The 13,171-nt window shown below is 30.3% G+C and overlaps 1 protein-coding gene across 1 annotated transcript; it reads right to left on the bottom strand.

The window, feature by feature from the left end:
* Positions 1–10,725: 10,725 nt before the first annotated feature.
* Positions 10,726–12,784, bottom strand: LOC148313561 (glycerophosphocholine phosphodiesterase GPCPD1-like). The gene has a single exon (XM_088260912.1). The coding sequence runs from the start codon at positions 12,782–12,784 to the stop codon at positions 10,904–10,906; it is 1,881 nt and encodes a 626-aa protein (XP_088117038.1). The 3' UTR covers positions 10,726–10,903.
* Between the last annotated feature and the right edge of the window lie 387 nt (positions 12,785–13,171).

Raw genomic sequence — 13,171 nt, 5'->3', positions numbered from 1 at the left:
ACATGAAGGAAAGATCAACCCTCCGCTTCCGGTACCAGTCCTAGGTAATATTGAATAAATATAAAAAATCACTTATATTTATTTGACCCCCCCTGGGAATCGAACCCGGGACCTCCAGTACGGTTGCCCAGCGTGCTGACCATTACACTACGGAGGCGATCTTATATGCTTAAGAGCCTTTAATGATTTATATATAATCAAATGTCCTTATATGCCAAAAATACTATTAAAGTAAACCGAGAAAAACAATCTTAATTTTTATGCTCATCCTGTACAATTATGAATATGGAAATATGTGTAAATAATATCCTTGCTTGTCACAGTTGTGAAAGTTGAAATTACAGCCGGAGCTAACTCAAATCAAACTTCGTAGTTCGTACGCCTCACTATTTGAAAACCAATGAAAATAACTTACTCTATGTAGAATACATTATTATCTGTTGAAGTTGACTGGGAACATCTGTATTAGGAACATTCACTATTAGATTTGAGTTTTATTTATACTATCGGGAATGAAATGTCGCTTCATCGTATCAACTTGTTGACAATTCATGAACTAAAATTCTCATTAACTCAATTCAAATTAGCCTCCCGTATGATTTGTGTCAATTCTTGATGGTCCTCATATTTGAATTATCCTCCCTTCAGATTTTTCTTCTTAGGGGTTATAAATGACCCCAATTAAAGAAGAAAAAATACAAAACTAATAAAACCACAATTTTTTTTTCATTTATATATAGTTTTTATAATAAATAATAAGATTACATAAAAGAAACGATTGAAAAAAATAGTGAAAATGTTTAAAATGATAGAGAAAGGAGAGTGAATGCTGAGAACATTGCCCTTAAAGATGTATCTTACAAAAAATGTCGCTATATAAATAATTAAATTTCTAATTATTATTTTGATTACTATAAACATTGTGAATTATGCATGAAAATCAGTTGTAACCAATATAATAAAAGCTAAACAGCGAAAGTTAAAATGATAGTACAGAATGGAGTCCTGGTACCAATCAAAATTTTTGGATGTGAAGCATGGAATTGGCAAAAGATTGATGAAAACAGACTGAATACAGTCGAAATTCGAACTCCCAGACGTATGTGCAGTAAAATGATATATGATAGATATTCAAATGGTGAAATAAGGAATGAATGCAAGGCTGATATAAGCATTATCGATTAAATGAAGAGAGGTGTGTTAAGGTGGTTTGGACATGTTGAACGAATGAGTGAGGCAAAGATTGTAATTTTTTTAATAAGGCATAAAAAACTTGGCTTGATCACGCATGTAAAATATTTATTAGTAGTTAGGTCAGGAGTCGAAATAATCGGCGAGTATGTTTGAGGAGATGCATGAGTGTGGATGTGGCCAAGATTGTTTGCAAACACAGAGTAGTGTGGTGTTTTATCACCCCTGCGAGAAGGCGGCGTTAGTGGTTGATGGTTAGTTTGTTAGTTTTAGTTTTTAAAAAAAAATTACTTTATAATTACCGTCTTAATTAATTAGGTATAATATGTATATCGTACATACTTGTACTCGTAAACCTTTCTTTTAATAGCAAGTTTAAAATAGACCCGCAATCGCAGGGTCTATTTTAGATTTGCTGTTTTTTTGTCATCCACGTCACGAGTTCAAAGGGTTAGTACATTTGATTACCGTGCTGAAGGTCTCAGGTTCGATTCCCGGGATTAAAACGGATAAAAGTATTATTTCACACAAATACATTCATTTTATATTATACTGGACTTGATACCTGAAGCGTAAGAATAATCATATTGTCTTCATACAAAAAATTGTATCAATTTGATATAGTGCTCTTTGCACTATCGGATGCTGATGTTTGCCAGTATTAGTACTATTCTTATGCTTTTAATGTCGAGAAATATATTTCTTCTCACACCATACAAAACAAGTCAAGGAATATTTTATGTATACAACTTTACTTTATTGTTCAAATGAACATTTATTTAAAAGTAATTATTTTTATTTTCAGTAATTTTTCGATTTTATCAATAATTCATTTGAAGCTTTTTTTTCTCAAAATATCATGAAAATCTTTTAAAATCTCATTGTAAATCTGGGTCTAAAAAGGTGGAATTAGTAAACAATAGTACTATAAATGTACTGAAAATATGTATAAATTTTGGTGAAATGGGAGAATATAAAATCAGAGCTTAATAATAATAAAAGGAGCATTTTATATTACGAAAAACGTATTTGGAAAATGTACGATTGCTGAATTTTCCTCCAGTATTATCAAACAAAAATTTGAAACTTTAAAGTTCTGGCCTTTAAAATGGAAGGAACTTAATTTTTTTTTCAAGCCAAGAATTTTACAAAATTGTAAAATGAAGGAATTCGCTACCTCATAAAACTTGAAACCGTCATTAGGGTTCGCTATATCAGGTCATAAAGTCTATATAAGGGAAATCCTTAGTACTTTGTTGGCTAGTATTGTTTCGTTTTTTGTTTACTGAAATGTCCTTAAATATCCCGAAACTCGGAAGGCATTGTTTATGAAAGATATGGGAGTAGGGGAAATATTAAGGTAAAAGTGAATTGCGATCCGTTTCAATGGATAGCCTTATTCTGATATGAGGTATTACAGGGTGATGAAGCCGACGAATTAAAGAAATGAACACATACTTTTGAATACAGAAATATGAATAAAAAAAGTTTTCAAACCTAGGTAGAATGGTGAATATCACACAGTGTATAAATTTATCACTGAAACTAGCCAACAACAGGTCATAAGCTCTGCAAATGCTTAGATTTACATATTCTATCCAACTATTTGGAAATATCCATTAGAAATATCTTAATAAATAAACACCTAGTTATTCCTTTATTTATTGTTTTTACAATGTATTTTGTTTGTAAGAAGTTGAATCACTCGTAGAAGTTTAATAAATTAACAGATGTAATTTTTTTTTTAATTTTTGAACACAAATTTGAACAAACTCAAAATAATGTTATAAAAAAGTAGTGCTAAAAAATCTGTTCTAAAAAATATGTCAAAATAAATTCAATCAATTTTCTTCAAGCAATTTTTTATGAGTCCACCTCCATAGTGCAATGGTCAGCACGCTAGTTTACCATTCTGGAGGTCCCGGGTTCGATTCCCAGGGAAGAGATTAAATAAATGAAAGTGATTTTTCACTGTAAAATTCATTCAATTACCTTGGGCTGGTACCTGAAGCGGAGGGCTGATCACCTTTCCTTCATGTGTTAACGATCAAGATAACACTGCGTTTATATGATGCAGTGTCTTATGCACCATTGGGGTGCAGATAAGGGTTCAAAGAATATGTTATGACATGCAATAACTCTAAAGTGGATTAAATCAATAATTGTGATTTAAAATTTAGATACGCCAAAAGTATTCTAAACAACAAAAACGTGTAAAAATATTACTTGTCACTTTAAAAGCTTATTGAAAATTGGTAAATTAAAAATTAATACAAAGTGTAAAAAAAATCAATTAATTTTCTTCAACCATTATGAAAAGAAAAATTGCTTGAAGAAAATCGAAAGAATAATTTTTTCACACACAAAAACCTCATTTCTGTTACCTCATACATAGTACGTACGTGATATGTGTACACGTTAAAAAAAAAACGGTAATTTCACTGGATATAGTCTGTTCACGCATAAGAATCTCATTCGTTAACAAACCGATGAATTCAATAAATGGCCGAAGTAATGGCCTGAAATACTGGCATAAATGGCCTCGTATTTTTGAATTTTAATGCCCTTTAAAAAGAATTTAGTATCTAAAAATGAATACACTAAGAATCCGGTTGTAAATATTTGCCGTGTTGCTTTTTAATCGAAATATGTGACAAAAGGTATTTTTTTACTTGAAATAAGAACTTTTGCATAACATTTTGAGTAAGTATATCTAAAAAACCCAATTCAAATCTGGAATTCTCCACTTGGATTTCGGAAGCTACAGATGCTTTCATATATGGGTTTGAATTTGGTATATACACTTAAAGCCCAGCATTCGATTCATCGACCGTAATTTAATCTTAATCCAGATAACATTTAACATAATTGATTTTTATCTTAAAACACCTTTTTGTATTAAAAAAATAAGTTTAACAAAAAAAATATTTTTAAAACAAAAGAGTTATTGAAAGGTAGGGAGTTTTAAAAAAATCCAAAAATATTCATTGGATAAATATTCTAAAAACATATGCACATTGTTTTAAAAAACGTAAAAATGAAGGGCCGTGTAACCTCTTCGGGGGTCGGTGACTGAATTTTGTGCTTGTGAGTATGGCTCTAAGTTTATATTCAAGCACTTGGATGGAAGTTTCTGTAGCTTCCTTAACTAGTCGTTATAATAAAATATTCAAGTGAAAGAAAAACAAGTGTTTTATTTAAAATTTAATCTATAATTATATTGACATCTCAACATACATACATACATTAAGAATAATATGGAAGTCTGTGTATTTACTTAGCTTACGATCAGCAAAAGTTGGTTTAAATTATCACTTTACACACGTGTTACATTCATTTTCTAGTTTATTTTATGGACTGATTTCAAGAACTACAGTTGGTATTTTCAACTTTTGAAAATAACAGTATCAATTGTAGGAACTAGTCGTTTTTACATTATTTAACTTATTCAATAAAGTAATTACGTCGAATTAGGTGTTAAATATATTGTTAAAAAAAAATTAAAACACTCTCCTTATCATCCACTGTTTAGTTTTTGTAAAACTACATTTATAAACACTTATTTGTGACTACCGGTTTTGGTAAATCATTCCATCGTCAGGTCATTAAAATAAAATTTTTACGATTTGACATTTGTATAAAAATAAAAATTTTAAACAGAGAAAGAGAAGGCAAATGAATCGTGATGGGAATTTCACTATTGAAAATATTCATTTATTTTCTTTCTATCTTTTAAAATTTTATTTTTATATAAATGTCATTTCTTAATAATTTTATTTTAATGACCTGACGATGCAATGATTTTTCCCAAATCGATAGTCATGAATAAGTGTCTATAAAAGTGGTATTACACAAAGTTAACAATGGATGAAATGCAGAGTATTTTATTACAATACCAAAAAGTTATCAATGCTTTTAACATACAAAATATAAAAAAATAAATATTAATTTTAAGATATTCATATTAAATCTTTAGATCACGTGACGTCTTCAACAACAACAAAAAATTGTATTCAGAATAAAATGCCCTTAAGAAAAATTCTAAAAAAGGCTTATTTTGCAAATTACGGTCGCATTATATTTCTTCCTGCCACGATTTTCGCATCTCTCTTCGCACGGTTATTCTGGCCAATCACGACTCTTGATTCTGACACAAATACCCTAAAGCCTCCCTATACCGCCGCTTCCGTCCCACGGCCACCCTCGCCCCATGAATGCCTGGTAATAAATATGATAAATTCTACCCAGTTTTTACAACACCCTCATGCGGATATGATGAAACTGTGGTTCGCCGAGGTAATTGCTGATGTGAAGCAATTAAACGTTACTCGTATTGAAGTTTATTGAAATTTATTTTGATAATTTTTGAAAATAAAACGTTTTTTGTTGTTTTTATTCTACCTAATTGTGGAAGGGATTTGTTGGATTGGACGCACTTGAAAGTTAAATTATGTGTTTTATTTATTTTTATAATTTTTTTGATCCCCGAATCCAATATTTTTTTTGCAAAAATATGTAGCCTTTAAAAAAAATTATGTAATATTTTATTTGGAAAAATTATATATTTCATATTCAAAAACCTAATTAACCTAATGCTATGAGAAGTAAAGTTTTTATGTGTACACAAATACATAAATACAATGTGTTTATTTATTATTATTTTTATTATATATCGATTCGGCATTATAACTTTCTGGAATGACATGTTGATTTTTTTTTTAAATTATAACTTGCGATAAACCACTCAAAAAGTTTAAAAGAAAACACTTGTTTTTTACTCAAGTGGTAAAAAACAAGTGTTTTCTTTAATCATTCTAACATGTCTTACCACAAAGTTAATGCCGAAACAATAAATAAAATAAAGTTTTATTTTTATTTCACACGACTATTTTCGAATTCTTAAAGATATTTTCATCTACAGGCGAAATTGAAAACTAACGAGCAAAAAATATTAAGAGGTATATATAGAGGTTGATAGGGTAATAAATATAGGGGAGGGGGCGGTTAAGGATCGGAATTTTATCTAAAAGGAAACATAGATAATAACGGTGACAGTATTTAAAACAGTAAATTATTAATTAACATTTATCTGAATTAAAATTTTTATGTATTTCTAAATTTTCGAAAGTATTCATGACTTGACCTTTATTTGTAACTTTGTAAAATGAATGTTATAATTAAAGTGTTTGTGAGTCAAATGAGTGTTTAGTTTCCATGATACGAATTGAAACTTATTAAGTGGTTAAGTACAAGTATTTAATTTTTTTACATGTCATTATTTTCATGAAAATCACCCTTTATGATATATTTTTACAACATTTTGAGTGTGTCCAAATACTTGTTCACAAAATCTGGATTTTCTCCAATTACAGGAGTTATTTTCATATTATTTTTTGATATCTCATCAAAGATGAAGAAGAATATGGAAGTCTGGGCATTTACAGGGCTTACGACCGTCGAAGGCTGGTTTAAGTGATCACTTTACACACGTAATATAAGAGTTTCTGCTTAGTAAAAAGCTTCTTTACATCTCACCAATAGATGTCTCTAGTGAAGTTCTAGTGATTCATGAACAAGGTTTCTAAATTGGTTCATATATATAGAACTTCCAAGAATTTGAGTAGTGTGGTTGTCAATAATGGGTAGAATTGGTGAATGTTACACGTGTGTAAAGTGATCACTTAAACCAGCCTATGACGGTCGTAAGCCCCGTAAATGCCCAGACTTCCATATTCTTCTTCATCTTCGATGAGATATCAAAAAATAATATGATATATTTTTATGTTAAGACAAATATTTTTTTAATGAAACATACTATTTTTAAAACATAATTTAATTCTCAATAATTTTTTCGTTTCCGTTAACATTTTATGAAATCTTATAACGATCCCTTGAAGGTATTCACAATACTTGTCAAAAAAAATTGTTAAAAAATTAAACACTTTTAATTTATTAATGAAAACACGACTAGTTTTGAGAACTAAAGATGTTTTCATTCACAAGTAAAACTACAGGCTTATTAATGATCAAAATCTAACCATTGACGTTAATGAAAAAAGAGGTCTTATACAAGTGTTTATTTTTATATATAAATCATCACTTTATCCATGTCGAAACGAAATAAAATATTTTTAATTAATGTTTTACTTAGTAAATACCACTATTTCTTAAAAGCTACTGTGACACGTGTTTCGATGCATTCCGCCCCATTTTCAAACACCGTATAAAAATGATACGGAATGCATCGAAACACGTGTCACAGTAGATTTTAAGAAATATTGGGATATACTAAGTAAAACATTGATTAAGTATAGATAGATTTTACCACAAAGTGGCTGCCAAATCAATTAACGAAATAAAATAAATAATATGAAGATTTAAACCCGTAAAATTTTAAAATGAATGTGTGAATCACACCGGATTTCCAAAAAACTTTTTTATCTTTGTGTAGATATTGAAAATATTTTAAGCAATTTTATATTTAAATGGTGCCAAGAATATTTTTAAAGTTTGACAAGCGATCACTTGAATTTAATACATTGAAGTTCGTCTCTCCCTAGCGTTAATTCCGCGACATCACCGCGAAATTCGATGTCACCTCGAGCAACCCCTATATAGCCTTTTTCTGAAGGGTCCACACCCTGTTCTACCACCATTTCACCAGAAAAGTGAAAGGAAAGGATGTATGGATTTCAAGGAGAGGCAGTATAGAGATCGGTTAGGATTATGGCAGTTGGTAATTGTCAATGTTCGGAATTTTGTATCATTGGATCATCTTTCCTTTTTTTATAATATATACATATAATTGTGTTTTTATTATTAACACAAATATTTCAACTTTACTCTATTTCTGTGAGCCTAAGCGGTTCATTTTTAGAAATAGGTATCAAATATTGGTAGAGTGGGTTTGAACCGAGAAACTCTGACTTAAGAGTACGCGACACTAATCACGGGACCACAACCCGACACCAGTTTAAACCATCCTTTAAATTTTTCATTTAAAAATCATGTCGGATTTTTCACATGAATCTTCTTTAAAAGCGAAAAAGTTACCAGTCTGATGATGTCGGTAACGACGAAACCCGGCCGCTGGTCAAATAAAAAAGTGGAAAAGCTAAAAATATTGGTTTTAATCTAATAATAAATTAAAAATGCAATTCCATCACGAAGTGTCAGTGGATAATATAAATCTATGAAAAAGTTACATACAAAAAATGTTTATAACATGTATCTATTTGTAAACTACAACTGTCTTGTTCACAATTTTTAAATATAATTGTCGTATGACGTAATAATTAAAATATCATCCGATAGGGTGACTGATTTTGTACCACCCTGTACATACATATACAATTTGTATTTAAGTTATAAGTATTTGTTTTGTACTTTGACGTAATTGAACTATATCTAATTTGAACTGTTTTGTCGAAACGTTATCAATTTTGCGGTAAAACTAACCGATATAAAATATAAACACAGTCGTCACAAGTAAATATTATTAATGACTTTTATCGATTTATTGGTTGAAGGTCAAATGAGGTTAAAGCCCCCAATTATAAATAATTTATTAAAACATTGTCTTAATTAAGAAATACATATATTTCAAAATAATTTTTACTTCATATTAAGTTAATAAAGTTTTAAAGTTAGTGTAAACAAATTTGTCAAATAAATTTAAAGATACTTTTCACATTTTGAATGTAAATGTTTGGTTTTACTAATAAAATAAATGTCTCGTCGACATTTCAACAAAAATTGGTAAAATATTAGATTTCGTATTTTTTTACAGATTCTTTGTGTTACATTTTATTGACTTTATAAAATAAAACTAGTTTATTTTTAACCACTTTTTATTGGTCCTTTCTGCAAGCGGTTTTGACAAGAATTTTGTCATCATCAGGGCAAAATAAGTACATATTGAACCCTAATGATGACAAGGTTCTTGTCGAAACCGGCTGGAGAAATGTAACAATAAGAAGTTGTTAAAATCAAAGCAGTTTTCATTTTTCATCGAATCAAAGAACAGTTTGTCCTTTAATGTAGGATACAAAGTTAATTCCCTATAACGTAAATTAGTTTTTTTTTCCTATAACGTTAGCAGCAGTTTTTTTCCCTATAATGGTGGTCCACTGGCAGTAGGTCAAGTCATTCCCGTTGGTTAAAATGTAAAAATACAATTTTAAATAATTTATTTACCCCTTATAACGTTCCCCCGATAACGCAGAACCTATCTCAGCGTTATAGGGAAATTTTCCGTATAAATGATTATTGCAATGTTCATATGGTGGATAAAATAATGTAACACTCATTACGTTCGTAGGCCAACAAAAAGGTCTACCAAATAGTTTGGACGGATCATAAATTGAAGTTGCGTGTTATATCTGACGATATTTTATTCATCGATAGTCCTTCCTCGATCCTTGAACCAGGATCGACCACTAATAGCGAATATTAAATGGCAATATTAAGACCTTTTAATGTAGAATTCGACGATACCGAATGAATAATTCAATAAATATTTTGTATCAGTCATCGTAAAAATTTATTGAGTAATAAATGTCGTTTTAATTTAAATAACTATCAATAATTTAAAAAAAATTTGTTAATGACAGTAAAGTATGCGAATATCTATAAAAAATATTGTTTTGTAATGTACGTGAAATGAAATTCTACAGTATATTTAACTAAAGGATAAATTTAAAGAATACTTTTAAACGAGGTATAATAACAAAAAAATACAGATTTAAATTTAGAATTTATGATCGTAAACTGTCCAGAAAAAAAAACTTATTTATTATCTATAAAACTAATTACTAAAATTATTTTATTTTATTATTAATTTATTGATCTCATTAAATGATGCGAAACGCATCGAAACACGTGTCACAGTAGATTTTAAGAAATAGTGGTATTTACTAAGTAAAACATTAATTAAAATAATTAATTATCGTCAGATTTAAATTTTATAAATTTCTTTAAATTAAAGATCTTCAATGACTTAAAGTAAAATTATAATTAATTACCTTCACCTTTTTACTAAGCCAAATTTATCAATGGCAAAAAAGTCAATTTTTGCAACCAAAAAAATATGAAAGTAACAAATGAAAATTATGTATTGAAAACTTGAAATTGTACAAATTGTGTTTTTGGAACTTTGTTTGCATTATCTGTAGAATTGTATAAATGAACTAAGATTTTAATTATTTAATTAAAACAATATATTTTTTTAAAGACTAAATATTTTTTTCTATTTCAATAAACGTATTAAAAAGAAAAGATAGAAAAAATATATTTGCAATGCGTAGTTTAAATCACTAATTACAAACACTTTGACATTAATCAGACAATATAATACGTATAAGGTGACTTAAAACAATGCAAATAACAGCAGAGTTTAGAAATAAATAAAAATAATTATTTAACATATTAAGTTAAGACACATAAAGCTAGAATGGGATTAAAATACTGCTTCAATGTATGAAAAATTGATAAAAGAACTAATTTAGAATAAAATCATTAAATAAAAAGCAAGGACATCGTAAAAAGAGTGTAATAAGTATCATTAAATGTAATCTAATCAAAATATTAAATCATAAATCATTTTAAGTGAATTTGAAAGTTTAGTACAAATACCACAAATAATCCTTTTAATATACCATTGAAATATAATTTATCTAAAATGAATAATTATGATGTAAAGTGCAAGAGAATATTATTGCTTTTCAACGACGTATTTTCCAGCATTTTCAAGCTCGACTTGTCTAAAGATGGTCTCCTTTTTAGGTTTGGTAGAGTACTGATCCATTTTATCAAAGATGATCCCCTCCATTCCTAGTGCCTTCAGCTTATTAATATTGTCTTTGTTATTATTGTCGGTCCCCCAACAGAAATGGATAAGCCCAGCATTACGTACCAATAGAATAAGAGAAGGATCTTTCAGCAAATTTGACGTTTGAGTCACGACGCCTAGTATACTTGCATTTACTGCGAATTTCACAGCAGCCGGAATGCTGTTGCAACGAGAGTCTTCATATCTGGGTACATCAAATACTCCCTCAGTCAAGAACATTGTGCTGAAGAGGTTTTGCTTCAATCTCATAGCGGTGCAAACATCAGGATCGAAGCAGGTGAAAAATACCTTTCTAGATCCGTTGAAACGCATAGCTACGTCGATAATTTTATCTAAATACAGGTTCAAATCAATTGTGTGTGACAATTCTAATCCACCATCTGCTGTAGCAACAGGCCATTTTATTTCCATATCAAAACCAACATTTGGGTCTATTTTGGAAAATAGATCAGAGAATAATGGAAACGGTTCTGGAATCGTTTCATCAAAAGTGTAAATTCCTTCTCTTTTTTCAACTTGATGGTACACTCTTATGTCTTGGAGTTCTTTGAAACTAAGGTCTTGTACATCAAACACAACCATGTCATTGTAAACTTCGTCCAATTTGGTTTTTGTCATCAAACAAGCGTGGAAATCGTGATAGATGACGGGGACAAGATCTTTTGACAGCTGGATATCGAATTCCACCATATCAGCTCCACTCTCCACCGCTTTTTGGAATGATACAAGAGTGTTTTCTCTGTACTTATTGTCTCCTTTGCCTTTAAAACTAGATCCCATACCGCGATGTCCAACTTCTAATCCTTTCCAAGAGTCGTTCCAGTAATTTGAGTATGACACTTTCATGTCACTGAGAGAATTGCTAATTGGAAGCACGATAAGATAAGTCCCTTTCAATGTTCCTATAGGCAGATGATTGTTTAAGCATAAAATAGGCAAGACTAGTTTTCCTTTGGATGCTTTCAAAGCGGAAGCCATTATGTTGCTGTATCCTAAATGAACTACTTCGCCAGACCCCTTCTCGTAAAAGTCGACTACAAAAGTGTTGACGACGTCGTTTGGAACTGTGACGTTGAACACTAAGTAGTCATCTTTTGAATATATGCGACCATATTCTTCTTGATAGCCAAACTTGGAATCCTCTCCATTTTGATTTGCACATTCGGTAATCACGTTTTCAGCTTCATTGACAGCAGCACAATCCAGCTTAGAACTGAACGGAGTTAGTTTAACGTAAACCGTTTTATCAGCTTGATTTTCTCCAAACGTCAACGATTTTTCAGGGATCGTAAATTGGTAAAGTTTTCCAGCAGAGAGCCAGCCATTGTCAACTTTCTTAAATCCAGAAAACTCTCCGAAAATATCGTACTCTCCGTCGTTCGATGGTTGATCAGTGATTTTGATGTTGCGTGGAGTCAGGTTCGATTCCCATTTGCGTACAATAACTTGACGAGGGTTAGGAGCAATAATACAAACACAGTATCTGAACGCAACATCTTGATCGGATGGAATGCTCACAGACGCTGACCAAAGATTCGTTGCGCCTTCTTTGGTCAAAGGAATAACATTTATACTTTTCCATTCTCCTAGTTCTGGGCAATTTCCTGTGATACAAATAATTTCTGATTTATGTAGTTCGGGCAACAAAACCCTGAATTTCCAATCTCGCTGGTCATCTCTGGTACCAGTGTGCAGGAATCTTTTTTTTCTGCACGCAATATCACATGTTTTAACAGACTCCATTTTGACTTTACGTCTAAGACTAATAATATCGTGGGAGATTGTTGTTTATATAGCGTCGTACTATTTCTTATCAATAATTACGTTTATCATATTTGAAAAGTAAACAAAGAACCACAAATAATTATCAAATAGATCTTATAGGAATCATTTACATCTCGATACTGGTCAATTATTGATAAATTATTATATTTTTAATTTTAAATAATAAACTCTAGTATAAATTTTTGTCCGCCTCCATAGTGTAATGGTCAGCACGCTCGGCTACCATTCTGGAGGTCCCGGGTTCGATTCCCAGGGGGGGTCAAATAAATATAAGTGATTTTTTTCACTCTAATATTTATTCAAAATCACCCTGAACTGGTACATGAAGCTGAAGGCCGATCACCT

The sequence above is a fragment of the Brachycentrus maculatus genome, unplaced genomic scaffold (genome assembly GCF_059751285.1).
Source record: "Brachycentrus maculatus isolate JH-2025_06_01 unplaced genomic scaffold, ASM5975128v1 h1tg000008l, whole genome shotgun sequence".
NCBI classification, from domain to species: Eukaryota; Metazoa; Arthropoda; class Insecta; order Trichoptera; family Brachycentridae; genus Brachycentrus; species Brachycentrus maculatus.
This window is presented reverse-complemented; position numbering and strand designations above follow the sequence as displayed.